The 22,125-nt window shown below is 45.3% G+C and overlaps 2 protein-coding genes across 2 annotated transcripts; one reads left to right on the top strand and one right to left on the bottom strand.

Annotated features, from left to right (window-relative positions):
• Nucleotides 1-9,782: 9,782 nt before the first annotated feature.
• rfc3 (replication factor C (activator 1) 3) lies at nucleotides 9,783-12,418 on the top strand. Its single transcript, XM_068744619.1, has 9 exons — nucleotides 9,783-9,899; nucleotides 10,690-10,827; nucleotides 10,930-10,997; nucleotides 11,083-11,180; nucleotides 11,263-11,444; nucleotides 11,548-11,684; nucleotides 11,759-11,857; nucleotides 11,938-12,007; nucleotides 12,087-12,418. The coding sequence occupies exons 1-9, from the start codon at nucleotides 9,813-9,815 to the stop codon at nucleotides 12,276-12,278; spliced, it is 1,071 nt and encodes a 356-aa protein (XP_068600720.1). The 5' UTR covers nucleotides 9,783-9,812; the 3' UTR covers nucleotides 12,279-12,418.
• A 617-nt stretch (nucleotides 12,419-13,035) lies between these two features.
• Nucleotides 13,036-20,397, bottom strand: kl (klotho). Its single transcript, XM_068744288.1, has 13 exons — nucleotides 19,681-20,397; nucleotides 18,934-19,364; nucleotides 18,783-18,862; nucleotides 18,465-18,627; nucleotides 17,948-18,053; nucleotides 17,459-17,608; nucleotides 16,107-16,339; nucleotides 15,408-15,603; nucleotides 15,138-15,316; nucleotides 14,867-14,974; nucleotides 14,682-14,787; nucleotides 14,334-14,460; nucleotides 13,036-13,370 (listed from the first exon to the last, which is right to left on the bottom strand). Exons 1-13 carry the CDS (start codon nucleotides 20,395-20,397, stop codon nucleotides 13,036-13,038), a joined length of 2,931 nt encoding a protein of 976 aa, XP_068600389.1.
• Nucleotides 20,398-22,125: the final 1,728 nt, after the last annotated feature.

The raw sequence follows: 22,125 nt of genomic DNA, 5'->3' as shown, positions 1-22,125 counted from the left end.
GACAAAAACTGTAAACAATAGATTCATATGTGGCAAAACTGTTCACCATCATTAACAGTAACATAACCAGGGCTTATGTAGGCAGCAGCAAGTCATATTTAATGCTTTTTAATTCTATTTTAATGCCCAAATACCGTAAATGGAAAACGTGTGCATATTTATTACGATTCACAAACATTCCATCATGAATGAGGTAAAATGGAAGTGATAGCGTTACTGAGTGGTAAACAGTAAAACCTTTCATTTATGTAGTCATTAAAAATATTTTGTGGCTCGAGGTTGGCTATAAAAACTCTCTTATGCTTGCATGCTGCCAGACACTGAAGGAATAATCAATGAGGTTAATTGATAAGGCATCCCCAGAGCAGAGAACACAGGTAGTGCTGATTAAAACTCCTTGAAGCACAATTCCCTGTTTATCTGGGGGAATGCAGGGTGAATGTCAGCAATGTGAGCAGAGATATAACCGTATCGCACACGCTGTCGTCTGAAGCTGACGCTCAGCCCACAAACACACAGATGTGTCACACGGCCGAAGCGTTTCCTGGTATCAGAGGAGAAAATAAACTCTCACAACAATAACACAAGCGTTCAGTGCTGCCGTGTGTGTGTGTGTGAGATGTTTCTGTTGCACACACAAGCACACACAAGCACACACTCACCCTCGTCACACTCTACTGTCATGTATCCTCCTGGGCTTCAATACCCAGAATCCACTTCTCCTGCATGAACTACCATTGACAGTAATGTAACCGCAACAATGGTGTCACTTCACGGACGCCCCCAGATGTCAGCACGTATACTGTACCCACATAAAACTCACAAGTAAACAATCCAAATGCAAGGCTTCTCCCTGAGTTGATAAAACTACAGTTGCCATGACGCCTGTGCGTGTCAATCAGAGGGGACACTGAGGGTCAGACTCGTTATCTCGCCAGACTCTCGTATCGCCGTCTGTGAGAACTTGAGGACAGGAGGAAAAAATGTTTCAGAGGAAAAGAAACTCTAAATGTTTTTTGAACTAAGAAGATCGATCATGGGACTTTTCAAGAATTTTAAAATGTTTTGTCAGACTGGGTAAATGTTGTACGTGTCCACAGACGAGGCTGTATGTGTTGAACGTGTCCACAGAGGAGGCTGTATGTGTTTTACGTGTCCACAGACGAGGCTGTATATGTTGTATGTGTGAGGCAACAGGATACCATTACTTCTGGGTGGGTGAGGATTGATATACAGTACTGCCTGGGAATCCTGTGGGAGACATTCCCAGAAGTCCAGTTTTATCCCAAAGAAGGAATGCAAACAATCCAACTGAAAGGATACTGAAGACACACACACACACAGACACTCTTACTCTTAGCCTACCTGCTGGTCCGATCCGATCTGTCATCCTTGCAGCAGCCTGACATGACAAAAGAGAAGAAAATACACGATGAGCACCAAAACTCAAGCAATAAAATATACAAACACTTCAAGCGGTGGAAAATGTAAACTCAGTATCAGCCAGAAGCAGTTAGTCAGTTTCCCTCTCACACACTTTCCCTCTGGAGCAGCAGGAGCTCCATAACGTCAAAAGACACACTTCAAGAGTGTTTATGTCAAATAAAAACCTCCTGATGAATCAAGCCCTCAAAGCTTATTTGTATGAAAATCACACAGGTTGCTAGCCATCAAGTGTTTAGTTAGTAACATCCATTTGATTAATATGATTCACAATCAGATTGAATAAGAACAAATGGTTCGATTATAAATTTAGGGATAAAAAGGCAGTTTGAATGTTTGTGAGTACAGGATGATGGGACACTGACAAACATCTGTGGCTGAGATACTGCAGCTTGGAGTGGATTTCATGCATCGATGAAAGGTTATGACGACACGGATATGAGCAGATAGCAGGTATGAGTTCATATTTTACGGCTTTCTCTACAAGAAAGAAGGGCTCTGTCCATTACTCATCAAAAAAGAGCAGTTATCAGTCATTTAAATGTGGCGTGTAAGTTATAGTGGCTTCAAAGGCTCCTCCTGAATGGAACTGTACTGAAGAAGGATGAATAATGACTAAAGAAATGGGAAACATTGTTTTACGCATATAAATCTGTTCTAGATTTAGAGCCGAGAGGGGCTGACTGTCGTGTTTGCATTGAGAGTTTGGACAGCTGGACTTTATCAGACACGGTCGGGGGGGAAAATAAACCCACTCCTTAACATCGGCCTGATCCCACGGCCCCTGCTGCTCCCTTCATCCAAGCACATACACGCACACACACACACACACTTTCACAACTAATAATTCTGGTACTTCATGATCAACTGTACATTAACATAAGGTACAACTGTAATCTGCACAGAATTCCTATCTGTTGTAGCACATAATTTGCCAATAAAGTACTACTAAGATAAAGATCAATAATCCTTTGTGCTTCACGTGATTCCACGGGAGAGAAAAGATCCAAAAGTGAGGACATCTACAAAGTTTGGTCCAGTGATGGCAGAAACTTGGCCACTTATTTAACCAACTTTTTTCTTTTTTTTTTAGAAATGGCTAATTAAACCCTTTGCACTGTGTCCTTGTTCTTTATCTCCCTCTGGCCGACTTGACAGTCGGGCCTGTTGAACCGTGAAGAATGTGTGGCGACTTTTGTGTTAGCCGCAGTGCTAATACAGAAAAAGAATGACCTTGCATGTTGCTGGATGAGGAGAAGCTGTCCCGTCCTTTTACTTTACAGGGTTAAATAAACTGGACAGAGACCCAGGGGGAGCGGCGGGCGGGGATGACGGAGGGAAAGCAGGGAGCAAAGAAAGTAAGTAAAAGAAAAGGACCAAAAAATAGAAAGGGACAAAAACATGAAGGTTGTGGGTGCTGTTTCTGAATGAGGCATGAGTCAATAGCAAGGCAGCAGACGTGAAGCGTAGTATTCTTATATAGTATATAATATAATTATACTATAATATAATATAGTATATAACTATCTTTACGTCTCGTACCCTGACTGCCAATGCTTCAGCGTAACTCGGTCACAAACGCACAGACCCGGAGTCTCACCCTGGAACGTCGGGCACGGAGGTGCGTGGGGGACGAGAGGGAGGAACGGGTCAGCGGGCTGCTGCGGGACAAAGGTCGCAAGGGGCGCCTGGTGAGTGAGTCGTGTTTGTCTGCAGCTCTACAGTCTCGCTGATCCCGACTCGGCACTCGGCTTGCTGTCCTGGCCAGATCTGAAGGGACCTGGAAAGAAAGAGAAGAAATAAACCACAGGAAAGGTGCGTGATCAGCCGAGGCGGAAAGAGGTGGAGAGTTCGTATTTGAACTTTGCGACAAGTGAATCTTATCACTGAGAAAAAAAGACATTTGAGCACCAAATGATTTCATCCATTCACAAACCAAAGGCGTGAGCTGGATGCTGCCAGCTGAAGGTAATGTGGAGTATGATGACGAGAGACAGTCAGAAGATGAAATTAAACGTGCTTCCGTCTCATTTTGAAACATCAGTATGAACTAAATCCTCAGTTCCAGCTATAAATACCTGTCAAATCCTCCACGGTCGTGTTCTAATAGCTCGTGTTTCTGCAGCTGACGATCTGGCCTCTCATCGCCTTTCTCCCAAGTCAAACTTTGTATGATTGAAAATTCATTTCTTTAGAAATAAAATTAATCACAATCCTGTCATTTAACTTGTTTGTTATTATTATGTTGGCTGTTTCTCGATGCTCAAGTTCACACATTCTGTTTACTGTCAGTCTCTTACCGGACTCCGTGTCTTCATGTCCCCCGTCTCCTCGGCAGCTCGTCGTATCTCGAGTGTTTCTGTGCAGTGGTTGGCGGACCGGTGTCGGTGGGTGAGTGTTCATAGATATAAGACACTGATGATGAAGTGTCTGCCCTTCTCTCATGAGAAATACCCCCCCCCCCCCCCCTTATCCGGCCCTTCCTCATCTCTCTCCTCTGTCACAAAACTGGAAAGTCCATCTGAGCTTGACCTCATGACTAAAGGGCTGTCCTCACGTCGGTGGGAAGACCCGGCATTGTGCTTCCCGCTCTCCCTGCTGATCACGTGGATGCGTATGAGTGTAACTGAGAGTGAAGAGGAACAACTCATATTTCTGGAAACAGAATTTTTCCAATCAAGATGCCAAACATAGAGGGACACATTTTCCCTTCAACATCGCTAACAATGAGCGTCTGTGTAGAAAATTCCCCCTCTGGCCCAGCAGAGCATTTCCATCATGGAGATGGCATGACGCCGTCTCTAATTCTCGGAGTCTGCAGTGACAGTTAGACAGTGAGACAATGTGTCCCCAAAACGGACACTTCTATTTCTGGCATGACTGGATTTCTCAAAGTGGTTTATTTTTAAAAAAAAATCCCCCCTCTGTGATTCTTTGACTAACATGAATTGAAGCGAAACGATTCAAACAAACAAGTCAGATGATCAGATTATCCTCTTTTTCTTTGAACTTTTCCCGTGAGCGTTTGCCACACCTACCCCACATCTTGCTCTTCCTCCCTCATCTTTTTCATAGGATTCCTTCGGTTCTGTGATATTGTTTTCGGAGCTATTTGAGGTTACCTGATTTACACTTGGTAAGCATAATGAGGCAGCTGGAACGTCTTCCAGCTCCATCTGTGGGCTCTGGGTGGCTAATGCTGCTTCCAGATGCAACCGCCTGACCGATGAAGCAACAGGCTTGGAGACTGTCCTCCATTGTTCTTAATGAAGGAGAGAGGATGCAACACGTTCCCCTGAGGAAGCTCCCTACAGTGTGTGTGAGGCAATTCTGCAGTCTGACTTTATTACGGTATATTGATTTACTATTTACCTGTATTTACTTGTTTGCTCGACTATTTATTTACACATTTATAATCAAGTATGTCTTTTTATTCTGTGTGTGTGTGTGTGTGTGAAACTATATGTGATGAAGCTCTGCTGCCCCGCCTCCTGTTCTTCACACCTCGCACTAGAAGAACTAAAACAAATCCTGTCCACAGTTATCTTTTTACTATTTATAGATGTATAGATATTTAGAATCCAAAAATAACTAGAAAAGCACTCAGAGAGCGCAGACCTCCGCCGAGCAGCTCATTCTGGATTTACACCGGCCACATGGTCATCTGGATCATCACCAAAAGGTTCTAAATTGTTCTTGGTATCTTTATACAGCAACCATGAAAAGTAAAAGTGAATCAGAGTTTTTTTTAACCCGTAAATGGGGTTTTCAATGTTAAAATGGCTCTCCTTATGGTTTAGCGTGGGTGTGGAGGCCACCGCTTCCTCCTGCAGCTCCGGCTCCTTCCCCAGCTAAATGCTTGTCTCTTGAGGAGGAGACGACTTCTCCTCCTGCTCCTCCCAGCGACGATTCTTCAGAGCCATCTTAGCAATGTTGGTTTCTCTAAGTTTTCTCCACAATGTCCTTTGGGTGCGGACGTCTGGACGTCTCCAGCTCCTGCATCAGGGAGTTTTTCTCCTGCTGCTAGTTGGAGCTACAGATGATGTGATGCCTTCTGATCAGCCTTTAACTGATCAATCTCATCACTAGATGCCTGGAGTTGGGCTTGATGGTCAGCCTGCATTCTTTCCAGAACTGTCCCCCCCCCCCCCCCCCAACTCATTGTCCGTCTCTGGAGGACATGTTCAGACTGTGGAGTACAGCCCTCTATCGATGCAGCTCCCGCTCCAACTCCTCTTCATCTTCATCATCACCCCCCCCCCCCCCCCCTTCACTGCCTGCAGACATCTGCAGCTCAGGCGTGGGTACGCGGCGTTCCCTGCACTGCAGAGGAAGTGACAGACAAAATATTGAAGCCAAAGACACAGCGATGCAGGAATAAAGCGTCTCTGTGGCCGAAATACGATATTTAGAACATTATAATGAATAAAGAGTTATAAGAACTATTTGTGGTGTAAGTTCATAGAGCAGTTAAATCATGTTGAACGGGGAACAACATCACTCTGCCTTTGATTGTGATGTTTTTTTCATGGATGCACATGTGTGCATGTCTGATGCTCTCGTGGCAGTGGATTAAATAATCTGCATCCAAATGTAGTATCTGTGCATTCCATGCAGACATCCCTCAACCCTTGCTTTCCTCCCCACCCATTGGTCATGGACCGTGACCGAGACACTTGTTCATTGGCCTTCCAGGAAATGAACAAACTGCTTTGTTTTTGGGCTCTGCTGCCAATCCCAGAGACCCAGAGGCTGATAGCAGTATATAGGGAGCCCTTTGAGGAGCTTGAAGTAAAACACAGCCCCCTCACTCACATGCATGCATACACACAGCCATCTAGCCGCCAACTCACCCATACAAACACACCCTTCTGTCCACTCCCGTCATGATGGCCAGTTTAAAAAAAAGGTCTGCAGTAAAGCTATTTCCTGTGTGTTGCAGCCAGCACAGATCCAGATTCCTGCACACAGGAGCACAGAGGGCTGTATGTGTGCAGCAGGGTGCTATTTTTACCCTAAAGATCAGGGACAGCGCTGGAGTGCAGGGAGAACACACACCGTCATAAAGTCACCACACACATTTACACACGCTTATTTTTCAAAGTCGAGAGCTCTCAAAAGGCATAAAATATTAATGGGATTTTGTCCTAAATATATACTGAGGATAGAGCTCGTAACCATATCTCTGCTACAAGACCATTTCATTATCCATCTCAGCAATCTCTGAAAGGTGGGATGGGACGGGTTGGACGGGATGGGATGGGATTATTCAAATAATAATTAGTAGATATCACAAGATTGTTACCCGTAACTTGATGACTACTGTCTACAATGCTCAAACAAGATTTACACAATGACCCCTCATAAGATCTACCACAGATCTGACTCTGATTTGGGTCCAGGTTATAATCCAAATCTGGTGTTCCAGAGTGTTTAAGATTATAGGCCTTCAATTCTTTTGAAGTGGAAGGATGCGGCTCCACCCACTGTGTCACAGTGGATTAAAGATGTATTATTCTATCTCAAACTAGAGAAGATTAGATTTGTTTTGAGGGGTTCTGAAAAACAATTTTATAAAGTATGGAAGCCCTTTCTAATATTTTTTGACCAACCTTCTACTCAGGTCCAGGAGTGACCATCTGTTTGATCGAGCATATTTGGGCTGACTCAAGTACAATAGGTCTTGTTTTGTATTGATGTGAAATGTAATATGTTGTTTGATTGACAGTGAACAGGGGTGGGTTTGGGTGGGATTTATTTACATTATTATTATTTTTATTTATTTATTTATTTATTTATTTATTTATTTATTTATTTTTCTTCTTATTTTTTTTTTTTTTTTTTTTCTTTACTTCTATTTTCATTCTTTGTATTGTCTGTATTTCTGTTTGTTATTCTCAGTGAAATTAATAAATATATTAAACACCAAGATTATAGGCCTTGAATGTTTAGATTATTGCAATAAAATGTCAAATAATAATGATACTGGTTTGAACTACTGATATATCTTTAATAGGAACTATCAAACTACTGAAAATACCAATGTTTGAATATTAGGGGCAAGTTTTAATGTTCAGGGAGTCATGTTACCAGAGTCATACTATAATGGGTCTATCAGTACTACTAATACACCATGTTAGGGAAAACAACTTTTCTAGTTGCCTCCAGGGCATGGAATGGATTTTAAAATACTCGAATCACACTTCTATTTATTTAATATAAATATTGTATATAAGAAAAAAAATATTGCTGTCTGAAAAGCTGACTGAGTTGAGGCAGTAACTCACTGATGAAGGCTGAGCTGAGAGTCAACAGCCACAGAAGAGGAAAAACTCTTTTTTATTTTAAATTATGTCTGATAACTTGTTTTTCCTCTGGAAAAACTGGAGATTATTTAATTTGGCAAAGTCATTACCCTCATTGTGGAGTGTGACGAAACTGCCCGGACCAAGATATTCCAAGAATGTGGAACCATAATGGGGGCTCTTTGACTTAACAGTTCTTCAATTGAATGCTGCTCTAAGCTTGTCAATAAGTGACTCGAAAGGCTTCAGCGACATCACAAAGGAGCACAGAGAGAACAAATCCTTTCATTTCAGCCCAAGAGCGGAACCGTGCAGCGTACCAGCGACCGAGGGCTGTTCTGACAGGTGAGAGCACAGTCAGGGGCGCGCTCATACTAATGGATGCCCAGTGGTGCAATGCATGTTGGGAGGTGGAGATACCAGGCAAGGCCAGGAGAAAAATTTGAGAAATGTTTAAATGAACGTATGCCTGGCTAAATAATATTATATATTAAAATCCATCTTTATTTATTTTACTTATAAAAAAAAAAGAAACTCAAATGCCGAATAATTTAAATGATTGTAAACTCTTTATCACCAAATGTAGAATAATTTCTAGCAGCAAAGCTTTGAGCTTGTTCAAGTTTCGTCAGTAAAAATTAAAAGTTTTGTTCTGATAAATTAATTTTACCTGGAGGGAGGATGACGACAATGCGAGAAAGATGCAGAGCCATAAAATAAAATTGACTTTGCAAATTGCTGCCCTCTAGTGGTAGAGGTTTAGCCCTACATTACACGACACATGGCGATCTCCTCCAGCCAGCCCAGATGTTTACGGTGCCCTGCATATACGATAATGAATGGCACAGTCGGTAGCTGCCTGCTGAGGCATGCTGCTCCACGTACAGCATTCCTGTCACAGATCGGCATAGAGACCTGGCTCAGACTGGAAAATCAGGGCAAAGAAGAGGAAAGGGAAGGAGGACACATTCTTCCAATATGCATGAAATAAAACAACGTGGGAAGAAGACAACCAGATTAGGTTGGTTGTGTCTTTCTCTCTCTCTGTATAATGAATTAGGCTGAGGAAAATCACATTAAATATTTCTCCAGACAGGCAAGCAAGGGACACACGAAAGCACCCGCACTGAATTATGTAACACACCTCCACATCAAGCTTTGTGTTACATGGTGAGGATTGTGCCTTTATTTGTGTTGCATTGGATTTATTGTCCTACAGTTGTTGGCGGCATCATTGTGGCCTTACTCCCTGTAAAATAAAACACCTGCATATCTACCACAATAGAGAAAAGAAGCTTTTCTTTGATATACGGTACACATAGAAATTAACCTGCTAATATATATATAGTCAGACAAAATAATTTATAGATCTGGAAGAGGAAAAACTTGCATAATTATTTCAATACCAAATTTATTCAGACATCACAAGATTAATACAAGTTACCTTTGGCCTCTAGAATTACAAGAGGTGCTCAAAGTGGTGGCCATTGGCTACCAGGCATTTATGAGTACGGCTAACTACTGCTTGGGTAACGTTGGCCAAAGTTTCCACTTCCCAGATCCTGATTTTGATTTCTCCATGACTGGTTTGATTTGATTGCCCTATTTTATTGTTTTCCACACAAAAAAATGGCAAAATTGTAAAAAGAAAGTCCTGATCATTATGTCGAAGGGAAAAAATGGTTCATTTTCTGCATTTGTCCTCTGATTTGTTTCAACATTTAATCACCTTTCCTTGGAACAAGATCCACCCGACACGAAATGGCATTAAAATGTGTTGACCGTGTTTGGGAAATCTTCGGGACAAAAAAATGCAAACAAAGAATCAAACAAACACGGGAAAAATTCTTTCTGTTCCCGTTGAAAGATTGAAAATACAGTTTGTTTTATTTTGTGATTTACCAATAACTTGAAGAGTTTTGGCTGCTTTGACTCTCCGTAGTGGAACAGGAAGTAGTCACGTGGTTTGTTGTCTGGTCAATAATATTCCGCGGGAGAATAGCGAGCGACGGGCTGTCTGTTGACAACAACACGGGCGATAACTGCTAATATATCCGCAACGAAATGAGTCTGTGGGTTGACAAATACCGACCGACTTCCCTTGGGAAACTCGACTATCATAAAAAGCAAGCGACCCAACTAAAAAACCTGGTAAGTTTAATAAACCCGAGCAAACGTTAGCATTATATGAAGACAACATTAGCATTAGCACCAGCATTATAGGAAGACAACAGTAGCATTAGCACCAGCATTATAGGAAGACAACAGTAGCATTAGCACCAGCATTATAGGAAGACAACATTAGCATTAGCACCAGCATTATATGAAGACAACAGTAGCATTAGCACCAGCATTATATGAAGGCAACGTTAGCATTAGGGCCAGCATTATAGGAAGACAACAGTAGCATTAGCACCAGCATTATATGAAGGCAACAGTAGCATTAGCACCAGTTTTATATGAAAGCGCCGTTAGCATTAGCACCAGCATTATATGAAGGCAACATTAGCATTAGCACCAGCATTATATGAAGGCAACGTTAGCATTAGGGCCAGCATTATAGGAAGACAACAGTAGCATTAGCACCAGCATTATAGGAAGACAACATTAGCATTAGCACCAGCATTATATGAAGGCAACGTTAGCATTAGGGCCAGCATTATAGGAAGACAACAGTAGCATTAGCACCAGCATTATAGGAAGACAACAGTAGCATTAGCACCAGCATTATAGGAAGGCATCGTTAGCATTAGCACCAGCATTATAGGAAGGCATCGTTAGCATTAGCACCAGCATTATAGGAAGGCATCGTTAGCATTAGCACCAGCATTATAGGAAGGCATCGTTAGCATTAGCACCAGCATTATATGAAGGCATCGTTAGCATTAGCACCCGTTTATTATGGTGAAGGCTAGTAACTCCTTGGAAAACACTGGTTTAGGTTCAGTGTGGCGATTTCCCTCACTTGTTGGTGTACGGTCCGTCCGGCGCGGGGAAGAAGACCCGCATCATGTGCCTGCTGAGGGAGCTGTACGGAGCTGGCGTGGAGAAACTTCGCATCGAGCACCAGACCGTCGTGGTAAGAGAGGAAGTGCTAATGAACCACCGGCTGAAAGCTGAAGGGCCTCGCGCAGGCAGCTTCCAGAAGGTCATCGCCCGTCTCTGCTTTGTTTGTGTCCAGGCACCCTCCAAAAAGAAGATTGAGATCAACACCATATCCAGTAACTACCACATGGAAGTCAACCCGAGGTGACGTAGCGGACGCAGAGGAACGTTTTACCGCTGTGGACGATGTCGCGCGGGCTTCAAGGTGTTTCTGCGTCGTGTCGCACAGTGACGCTGGGTTCCAGGACCGCGTGGTGATTCAGGAGCTGATTAAAACCGTCGCTCAGTCTCAGCAGATTCAGTCGAGCACCCAGAGAGAATTCAAAGGTCGGTGCAAAGCTTAACCTGCGAATGCTCGTCTGTTAATCGTGGTTCGCCCTACTAGTAAGTGTCAAACGTGCGTTCTCAGTGGTTTTGCTAACGGAGGTGGACAGACTCACCAAGGATGCCCAGCATGCTTTGCGCCGGACGATGGAGAAGTACATGGCGACCTGCCGTCTCATCTTGTGCTCCACCTCCACCTCCAAGGTTATCGGGCCGATTCGGAGCCGTTGTCTGGCAATCCGAGTTCCCTTGCCGAGCACAGAAGAGGCGAGACTGACCGATTTAAAATTGCGTTTTGATGCTTTCATATCAGAGCGTTCCTACCGTTTGTTCCATGAGATCATTCCTCCTCTTGATCCCCTTTCGCCAGGTCTGTAACGTTCTTCAATCGGTCTGTAAGAAGGAGGGTCTGCTGCTCCCAGCGGAGCTGGCCAAGCAAATCGCAGAGAAGTCCGGTCGTAACCTCCGCAGAGCCCTGCTGATGTGCGAGGCCTGCCGAGTCCAGCAGTACGTTCACGGGACGGCCATCGGTTTGTTAGCGCGTTACACGAAGGGAAAGGTTGACGTTCGATCTCTTGCAGGTATCCATTCACAGCGGACCAGGAAGTGCCGTTAACAGACTGGGAGGTTTACCTCAAAGAAACGGCTAATGCCATCGTCAGCCAGCAGAGCCCTCAGAGGTAGACGAGGCAGAGAGAGGAGTAGCACGGCGGGGACTCCACCTCCATGTTTCATCCGTCCCTCTGTCTGTCTGTTCCAGGTTGTTGGAGGTTCGGGCCCGACTGTACGAGCTGCTGACTCACTGCATCCCCCCTGATATCATTATGAAGGTACTCCTTAGAATCTCCCATTTAGTCGTTTTACTTTGCTGTGGTATTTTACGTCAAGTATTCCTCGTCCTTGAAACAGGTTTTGGTAACGGAGCTGCTGAGGAACTGCGACGGCCACCTGAAGACGGAGGTGGCCCACATGGCCGCCTACTACGAGCACAGACTGCAGCTGGGCAGCAAAGCCATCTACCACCTGGAGGCCTTCATCGCCAAGTTCATGGCCATGTACAAGAAGTTCATGGAAGACGGCCTGGACGGCATGGTGTTTTAGCACGGAGGGGATTTATGCAGATGCCTTTCTTGACATAAAATCAACTCGCACTCTTTTTTTCTTTTTCGCACAACTGAGAAAAAATTTGAATTTAGAAATATCCAGCAACGGTTAGGAATTGTTTCCTAAAGAATATGCATCGGAGCTTTACAATAAAGTACGTTCTATACAACGCGTGTGCTCCATGTCTTTGTGAAACATGGTCCGGTCATAACACTGGAATGTGCGGTGTAAAAAGGGGGAAATGGTTCTAAAGCAGGCGGTGCATTATGAGAAGGTACAACAAGCAGAATTAAATCTTCGAGGCAAACAAGGATCATAATTCTTATTTAATTGGGACTTCCAAGTTTTTAGGATGTATTTATTTTTAATTTTTCAACCTTGTGTTGCACAAACTAGACAGCGATGCTGCAGCCACTTCTTTTTTCTCTATAGCAACTCGACTTGTTCAGTTTGGATTCTGATTCCAAAGCTGTCAGACTTCCTGCTATGTTGAGTTGATTCATGTAAATGTTTTATGGAGCTTTTCCTTTTGGATTTATCAGCTATGAAAAGGAGCTAAACAAGTTTTGTGATTAATTTACATCAACAGTTCTCTTACCTGTTTAGATGATTTTTGATTTATTTTATGGGAATTAAAAAAAGAAGTTCCATAATTACGGGTTGCTCTGGAGATTAAATTCTTAGTCCTGACCAATAAATTATTATTTTTAACCTTGAGTTTCTTTTATAGAGATAAGTCTCGTGGCCTCCTTCCTCAGTAACACTCCCTGTGCCTCCTGGCTGTGTAGTAGATAATGAGGCCCGTAGAGATCAGGACCCCAGAACCCACCAGAGTCAGGAAGCCCACAAGAGGCCTCTTGACCAGGGCGTGGCAGCCAAGGCAGGGCTGAGGCATGCTGGGACACCGCTGGGGTGCGGCGCCCTGCATGGGGAAGCCGTTATGCTGGATGATGTTCCGGTAGTTGGAGAGGGAGGTCTTCGTGATGACCTCCTCCTGAACGTGGCCGTACATTCCAAACCCCGGGTCCTTTTGGTCGCTCAGGGCGTAAGCAAAGTAGCCCTTCAGGTTGACCCCATCCAGAGTGAACGCTGAGGAGGAAGGAGCACAAACACACGAGAAGATTGCATCTAGATAGATAGATAGATAGATAGATACCTTTATTAGTTCCCAAACGGGGACATTAATGTGTGAACATTATCTAGGCAGTGAGAGCAAAAGCATGTTTATAGCCTCTTTACTAACATGAAGGTGTGCAAATTTAAATTAATAAGTGTTAATAATTACAACAATGAACTAGAGAAGCACTCAGAGAGCGCAGACCTCCACCAAGCAGCTCACTCCCCTCCTAATTACATTTACACAGTCATTTTAATTTTCATTTCATTTTATTCATATGCACAATAATAAACATAAACAAAACATTACAAAGGCAAATAATAGTGCAGGAGAGGAAAAGAAGCCGAAAAGGCTTATATAAAAATCCTCCCCTCAAGTTCAAATTAACTAAACAAAATCAATCAATTAACTAAACAAAATCAATCCACATGGTGATCTAGATCATCACCAAGAGGTTCTAAACCAGGGGTGGGCAAACGTTTTGACTTACGGGCCACAATGGGTTCTAAAATGAATGAAATGAATCGTTTCATTAATGTTATTATACTGACTGTAATTGTTGTTGTCTCCACTCAGCGGTGACACGGCACCCTACAGCATTCAATAACATGAAACCGTGTCCATCCGAGCATGACACGGCAAATTTTTAAAATGCTGACTAAGGTCTAAAACTGAGTGGAGCACAGTAAACTTTACAAGGACAGTTCAGCATAGAGTGTGAGTGTGTGTGTGTGTGTGCGTGTGTGTTTCCGTGTGTGTGTGTGTTTCCATGTGTGTGTGTGTGTGTGTGTTCCGCGTCAGCTGATCATTCAAGGTTCAGTGTTCTAAACTCTGTCTAATGATTAAGCTCTACAGGAGGGATCAAACCCAAATCGCCTCTGAAGGGCCGACGAGCGCTTTGCACGGCCTCTATGTCGAGGCGTCCGCTTCCTCACCTTTGAGCGCCTCGTTGATGTAGTTGTACAGGTAGTACACCCTCAGGCTGTCTTTGAAGTGGGCCGGGTCTTCCTGCACCCCGTTGGCCATCACATAGACGGGCACATCAGCGTAGTGCTCCTTCACCTGAACCCAGCAGAGGAGCGACAGCGTTCTTTAGCTCATCCACGTCTGTTACATGCCAACGGGAGTTCAGGTGAGTTCTCCGTGTTGTTGTTGGGTTTCCTAATAAAAAAAAAAACTATCTGCATTGTGAAAACTCATTTTAAAATGTTTAACTGCAGAATGTCTCATCCAACATCCAACGTGGGCGGTCTCCAACCACCAACGAAAGCCCCCCCCCTCACCCAGTTGAGGGCCTTCCTCAGGCCCCAGGGCACAACAGGCCTCGGGGACATGATCCACGTGGTGTCGATCATGTGTTGGACTTCTAGCATCTCTTTGTAGGTGTACCTGGAGACATGGAAATGTCGGCAATAGAAGGTTAGCCCTCGTCTGTTTATGAATGGACAGCGAGGACGGCGATTCTTACGAGTCTTCCTTGGCATGCGTCACAAGTTTGGTGCTGAAGTGACTGAGGGCAAAGAAGTCGTACGTCCCTTTGACCAGCCGTCTGTCCTCCTCATTGAACGCCGGCAGGCTGTGGAAACACACATGCAGAAAAGATGAAGACGATCTCGCACGGGAGCCGAGGTAACTTTAGGAGTGATCCGCCTTCTGACTGCTCTCATTGTGACTGTGAAAAACAAATGCTTGTTCTTTAAAGACTGACTGTATTGTGAATGTGAATGAAATATTTGTACTCAAGTGAGTTGAGCTGACGCAGCCAGCTCCTCATCCCCAGGGGATAGTCCCCGCTGCCGAAGATCGGCTCCGCGAACCAGCCGATGCGGAAGTCTAGAACCCTTTTAGCAGGTTCCACGTCTTCCCGGCTGAATGAAAAGGCCGGTTCCACCCAGTCCATGTGCAGAGCAAGGGACACCTAGGGCACGACGCAGCAGAGGTGACACCATCTGAGTCTCTCTCTGCATTAAATATAGATAATTCACGATCAATCAATCCCTGACACTGACCTGCCCCCTCTGTGTGTGTCTGAACTCGCCGTCGTACGCTCGCCAGGCGAGAGCGTGCGCCCGCAGCATCTGGTGAGCCTCCTGGTAGTTCACTATCTCGTCATTGGGCTCGTTCAGCGTGATCCACATCTTCACGTGTGCGCCGAGCTCCCGGTAGCAAAGCCTGGCGTAGTCTGCAAACGCCTCTGGAGTCTCCCTGCAGGGAAAGCAATCACTGCCTGCCTGTGTGTTTATGGAAGGTCATCGCATTAAAAACACAGCATACAACATTTATATCCACAACCTGCGAGGAAATAGATGACAGGCGATGTTTATTTACATTTAAAAGTTAAGACTGTGGCGGTAAATCTTGTATCTTTGTATTCATGGAGGGGAGGGGGGGGGGGGGGGGGGCAGACAGGACGTTCCTGGGAAAATCACTGGCTGTTTGCTTTACGTCACAGTATTCAGTTTTAATAAAGCCTACCCGGCACGGATGGATTTTTACAGCCTCTCTTTTTTTCCTGTTCTACCATTGAAAGGTTGTTTTTCTTGAATAACTATCCAAATATTGACACAATGGAATTCAGTTTAGGATGTTCCGTTTGATCGAGAGCGCCGTTAGCTCATCGTCTGTCACTCATTTTTCTTTAAATCAACATAATAAAACTGGCCCTTAGAAAGAAATATTGAAGCACGGGAGCGCCATCTGTCTCCAACCTGTTCAGCCACTTGTTGGCGTCCAGCGAGGCCGGGAAGCTGCTGCGCTGGTGCGTGTGATGCCACAGAGTGACCACCGGCGTGACGTGGGCCTGCAGCAGCTGGCGGCTGAAGCAGCGGTAGTAGCCCAGCAGGGTGGCGTTGGGAGAAGCCACGTTGCCCGTGGGCACGAGGGCTGACCAGTTGAGCGAGAAGTGGAAGTGATTGACCCCCACCTGCCGGATTTCATCCACCTAAAGGATGGGAGGATGGATCGTTGTTTCATTCATTGAATTTACTTGTGATTAGAATTGCACCCACTATTTGACATTTACGTCATGATTACAGCCGGTGAACCAGGTGCATCGTTCACGCGTTTTGCACTTTGAGGTTTTTGTAAATGGAAATTATAATGTTTCATATTAATGTGTACGATCAAATCTAAGAATGAAATGCATAATGAGTTTTTGAGCAAAGGCAACCTGATCAGGCAATAAACCGGTGGTAAATTATTAGTTCCTGCAGAGAATGTCCACGAAACAACCGGGACAAATCCTGCTCGCTGTCAGCCACGTTGTGTTTCTGGCTTCTGGCTTCCATGGTTTTACAATCATGTACACAAATAAAAGAAATGTCCATTTAAACAATGATTGATGACCTGAATCAATCAGCATCACAGATTTGTTGAATTTTTACCTCCGCTATGGAGTTTTTAACAGCGTGTGTCTGTTTGTTAGCAGGATTACAGAAAAACTTCTGGATGGATCTTAATGAAAAAAAATCTGAAGATGGATCTTGGTCTAATTTAGATCCCATTAAATTTTGAGAGCGATCCAGATACCTGTCTGGATACAAAGATAATTTGGAATTTTCCCATTTACTTACAATGGAGGCTTCTTGTAAAATATGCATTCAATTCACTCACCAAAAATCAGTCATAAAGGGGCCCGATATGCACGGTAAAATGTCTTCTGGATCTGATCCAGAATGAGGTCAGGAAAACATATAAAATGTTAACATTGAAAACTCCATTTATGGAATCAACTATCTGTTAAAAACACACATCAACTCTGATTCACTTTTACTTTTCATGGTTACTGTATAAAAATACTAAGGACAATCTAGAACCTTTTGGTGATGATCCAGATCACCATGTGGACGGTGTAAAATTAGGATTGGAATGAGCTGCTTGGCGGAGGTCTGCAGTGCTTTTCTGGATTGTATAATTGTATTTATATTTTAGCATCACTTCATGCAACAAGTGCCCGATCCCTCGCTGGCGTGAACATCTCCTCCTGCCCTTATTTATGTGTCTGAACCCATTCCGTTGGATCTATAAATCTTAGACTGGTACGAGGAGGACATTACGCCACCTGCTGTCGGATGGTGGCGTAATCAGCACAGTGTGTGGTTCGGCGTAAAGGTGGTGCACTGAGGCCCGGCCGCTTCATCAGCGCTCCGTTGTTGGAGATGTTCCACAGGTAAACGCTGGGGTCTGTGAACTGGCTGGGCGTGGTCTCCACCTGCAACATGGAGGAGAGAAACACACCAAAGTAGGCAGGCGCTCATTCCCTCTGTCACAGTGTTTACCTCGTGCACGGGGGCAAATAAAGGCCCAACCGGGGCAAATCGATATTGTAACAGATGGTCTTGTTCTCTGAAGTTCAGCTGGCGGATGATAGAAGCTGATGATCAGAGACGATTTATGGCTGTTTCTGAGCCGAAAGGTTCAAAACTATATGATGGGACCTGATAGGAGGGGAGGAACAGCAAATAATGATCAAGTTCACACACACACACACACACACACACACACACACACACACACACACACACACACACGCACACACACACACACACACCTGTATGGAGTTGGCAGATACCCCCCAGGCAAAATCACACGGGAAGACTCCTTGTGCTGGTCTGTTCTCTGGAAGCTCAGGAAAGCCATTCTTCTGGATGACATTTCTTTAGGTTGAATAAATAATCAATCGTCAGGAGGAGCCGAGCTGAGAATGAAAGTCTCGACAGATAACGTACACTGAAACCTTTACTCTGTTCATGTTTCTAAAATGTTGTAAATGTCAATATACTTTTAAAACACAGGTTCTACCACCTTTTGACCAGCTTGTCTGTATTAGTCTCCATACTCGTATATTTTGTTACATATAGTTTAAAATAAGTTTTAAAACAACAAAAAACAATAAAACAGATCATTTGAGATGTAAAGTAAGATTTAAACTTCAGTGGCTTTCTAGTGGCACAAAGCTCCATTATTAATCAGAACAGGTTTTGTAAGCTAAAGTACTATTCTTTAGGTTGGATGGACGGACGGACGGACGGACGGATGGACGCTGTCACACACTGATCTCAAGGCACCTGTAGAAGGTGGCCGAGGTCTTTGGCTCCCTCTTCATGTCCGGAGTGTTGAAGTCGACGTAATAAAGTCCTCTTCTGATCCTGCATTCCCTGTGCCACTCGAAGCCGTCTATCAGCGACCAGGCGGTGTATCCAATCACATTCACGCCGTCTATGATGATTGCTGTTTGCCACACACACACACACGCACACACACACACACACACACGGCTCACATTTCAGTTTAAAACTCGTTGGACTTGTGGGTTCAGAAATACACAAATGCGTATCTTTGCCCTCCTTGCTGTTGGGGCGACATCAAACTGGGTGATTACTCACATTTCAGAGCCTCCGCTATAAACCTCTTTAGGTAGTACATGTTTTTGGGGTCTTCCGTCTTGGTATTCCCAAGGACGTACCTGTGCATTGAGCAGCAGTTGGTCAAAATGGCCCACAATAACATCACGACCTACATGAGATCTGAGCCTACCAGCCGCTCTGCACCACGAAGATGGGCGGCTTGTTGTACTCGGCATTGACCCAGTAGAGCAGCATCCTCAGATCGAGATCCTCCTGCTGCCCGAACTTCAGGCTGTCGTTAACCAGCTGGAAGCTCAGCGTGGCTCCGTGAGAGAGGGCGAAGAAGTCTGCCGTCCCCCTCACCTGCTCCCTCTCCTCCCGGGTGAAGGAGGGCAGCCGTGAGCCCAGCCTGGCCTTCATGCAGGGGGGGTAGTCTCCATCTACGAACAGCGGCCGGGCAAACCAGCCCAGGACGTGATCCAGGGAGCACTGGCAGGCTCTCTGGCTTTCCAGGCGGGTGCGGCTGGGCTTGATCCAATGGGAGGCCAGCGCCATGGACAGCTTGCCCTGCTGCCGGGGCCGGTAGCGGCGGTCGTAGAGGTGCCACGCAGCCGCATGAGCCTGGAGGGAGAGACGGGCCGAGCGTAAGAAGAGGAGGGTGGAGTGGATGAAGAAAAGATGAAGATCAATCAGTCAGACGTTAGTTCAAAGGAGTTCAAAGGGTTTCAAAGGAGGGGGGGGATACTACTAATAAAGACTTATATAAGATGAAATAAATACAACTAATTATAAGACTCAGATATGATTTTAAAAAAAACTAATAGAGACTTACACTCTTTTCTCACAAAATTAAATGTAAATGGTAATTTATGCGTTGTTGTAAAAATGAGTGTTGATTTATTTTTAGGACACAGAAGTATAATCCGGTGATGCAAACCTTCAGAAGGTTGTGCCCAACGCGGAACGGGAGATCAGGGTCGCGCTTGATCCCGGGAGCGACCACTCCGGTGCCGTACCCGTGGCGCGCCACCACGAACGGGTTGTCAATGGTGATCCAGAACTTCACGTCGTCCCCAAAGCTCTGGAAGCAGAAGTCGGCGTAGTCCCGGAAAATGCCGACGAGCTCCGGGTGGCTCCAGCCGCCAAAGGTCCGCTGGAGGTGCTCGGGCAGGTCCCAGTGGTACAGCGTGACCACCGGCTGCACGCGGACCGCCTTCAGCCCCCGGATCAGCGTCCGGTAGTAGTCGGTGCCGAGCGCGTTGTAGCTCCCGCGCGTCCCGTTGGGGAAGATCCGGGCCCAGGACAGGGAGAACCGGTAGTGGCTGACCCCCAGCTGTCTGATGGCTCGAATGTCGGCGTGGATGTTGTGGTAGCTGTCGCTGCCGACGTCCCCGGTGGCGATCCGGTTCCCCCCGCGCGTAAAAGTGTCCCAAATGGAGAGCCCCTTGCCGTCCTTCTCGAACGCGCCTTCCACCTGGTACGCGGCGGTGCCCGCCGCCCAGATGAAGTCTTCGGGGAAGGTACCGTACAGGAACGCCTGGTCCCCCGGGAACGGGAGCTTCCTGAAACGTCCCCACGTTTTCAGGCCGGCGTCGGGCTTCGAGGCGGCGGAGTGGAGGGAGAGAAACGCAACAAGGGCGAGCGGAACCAGCATGGTTCCGGTTTGATTCCGGCCTCTCCGGGTCTCCACGCTGACCTTTATTCAACCATGCTCGGAGGCTCTCGGTGACCGAACCAGCGAGCAAGTGCAGCTCGCCGGTTGTAAACCCGAACACAGGCAGCCTCTCCAAAACGATCAATTATTAGCCAAAGCGCCTGACGCGCGATGCTCGAAGCCCCGAGTGATCGATCAGGTTTCTGTGGCAACTGCAGGAATAAATAATAATAATGATGATCGTATTGGAGCGGGACGCAGGTGTGTGACCGGATGCCGAACATGTGACCATCCTCAGCTGGCAGATGATCTTATAACTCCTTCACATGTCGGAAATCTGCATTCTTCACTGGATCAAGTCAACAGCGCGAACGAGAGGAAGATGATGGAGGATGAGGAGGATGATGGGGCACAGCAGCCTCCTTCCTCGGTTGCTTGGTAACCACTGGTCATCTTTCTCTATCGAGCATGTGCGTTCATATTTAATCTGCCAGTGATTTCTATTTTGTTCATTCTGAATTTAAAAAAAAGGAACTTCTGGCCGTCAAAATTGGGAATCTTAAAACAACAACTTTACAGAAATTGTGCTGTAAAAAACATTAAATCAGTCAGGAAGACATTAATAATAAAACCAACTCCAAAACAGTTGATTGAACTTTTCTTTTACCAGCAAGGACACCAAGCAGAAGGGTCATCTTCTAGGGGGGGGTCTGATACATGCCCATGATTTGAACAATGACGTCACATGACTGATGAGGTAAAGAAGTCGTGACTTCATTTTTCTTAAAAGGCTGATCCAGCACAGGAAAAGCCTCCCATTATTATTATGGTCTGTCACGGACCCTCATCGGGGGGGCACATTGTGGGGTTCTTTCCACCCATCACATGAGCACTGGAAAGTTCCCACTAAAGTGTGCCCGCATAAGCAATGAGGAGTGCGTCGTTTCCAGGCTCCACGCAGGAAGAACGCCACGCTGGTGGTTGCTTGGCAACCGGAGCAGCAACTATTAGTGGTGGGAGCGAATGATTAAACTCGCTGCTTCACTCTGCAAATAATGCAATGAGGACAAGATAACGGCGTTTGGGAGCGGAACACACTTTGAATTTGACATTATAACCTGGATTGAATTTTTGGCACCGATTGTTTCTACATGCATTTCATCCAAGACTCAAAGTGAAATGAAGAGACGTAGAGTCGGGTTTTATAAAGAATTATATTGATACAACGGAGGATCTGACTGGGCGGATCCGAGGCCAACGCTAATCAGCAGCGACAAACACGACAAGCACGGCGGCTCAGGACTTCTCTAGTCTGCATCTCCTCCAGAAACAGCGCTACGTTTGGACAGAAATGCTTTTAATCTTTCAATATGTGGTCCAAAAAAAGGAAGTTATTAATATACAGAACTGTAAACAAGACATTTTCTTTAAAAGCAAAACGACAATGATAATGGTTTATCTTTTTTCAGATTTCAAAGAGTGACACAGAGGGAACGGTTGGTAAACAATGTCTGTTTGTGGGAACATTTTTAATAATAATAATAATAATATCGGCAGGTAAGGGCTTCGCAGCATCTCCCCCCCCCCCCCCAGTCAACAACAACAAAACATGGAACAGACAAACTATTTACAAGAGCAACCTTTTTTTGTTTTGTTAAAATGATTTCTACTTAATGTGGCAAACATCACAATGCAACAAGCCCACAGCGGATGAACTGATGGAGTCTG

This window comes from Brachionichthys hirsutus, chromosome 10, assembly GCF_040956055.1.
Source record: "Brachionichthys hirsutus isolate HB-005 chromosome 10, CSIRO-AGI_Bhir_v1, whole genome shotgun sequence".
Lineage (NCBI taxonomy): Eukaryota > Metazoa > Chordata > Actinopteri > Lophiiformes > Brachionichthyidae > Brachionichthys > Brachionichthys hirsutus.
The sequence above is the reverse complement of the archived record's forward strand: the minus strand, read 5'-3'. Positions and strand labels throughout refer to the sequence as shown.

What these genes read in the sequence shown, in the direction of transcription:
- rfc3 (XM_068744619.1), top strand. Translation starts at nt 9,813, where the DNA reads ATGAGTCTGTGGGTTGACAAATACCGACCGACTTCCCTTGGGAAACTC. An exon ending in CACATGGAAGTCAACCCGAG is followed by an intron (nt 10,998 to 11,082) that starts GTGACGTAGCGG and finishes CGTGTCGCACAG; the next exon opens with TGACGCTGGGTTCCAGGACC. An exon ending in CCCCTGATATCATTATGAAG is followed by an intron (nt 12,008 to 12,086) that starts GTACTCCTTAGA and finishes TCCTTGAAACAG; the next exon opens with GTTTTGGTAACGGAGCTGCT.
- kl (XM_068744288.1), bottom strand. Translation starts at nt 20,397, where the DNA reads ATGCTGGTTCCGCTCGCCCTTGTTGCGTTTCTCTCCCTCCACTCCGCC. An exon ending in TTCGTGGTGCAGAGCGGCTG is followed by an intron (nt 18,863 to 18,933) that starts GTAGGCTCAGAT and finishes CTCAATGCACAG; the next exon opens with GTACGTCCTTGGGAATACCA. An exon ending in ACCTCGGCCACCTTCTACAG is followed by an intron (nt 18,054 to 18,464) that starts GTGCCTTGAGAT and finishes TTCAACCTAAAG; the next exon opens with AAATGTCATCCAGAAGAATG.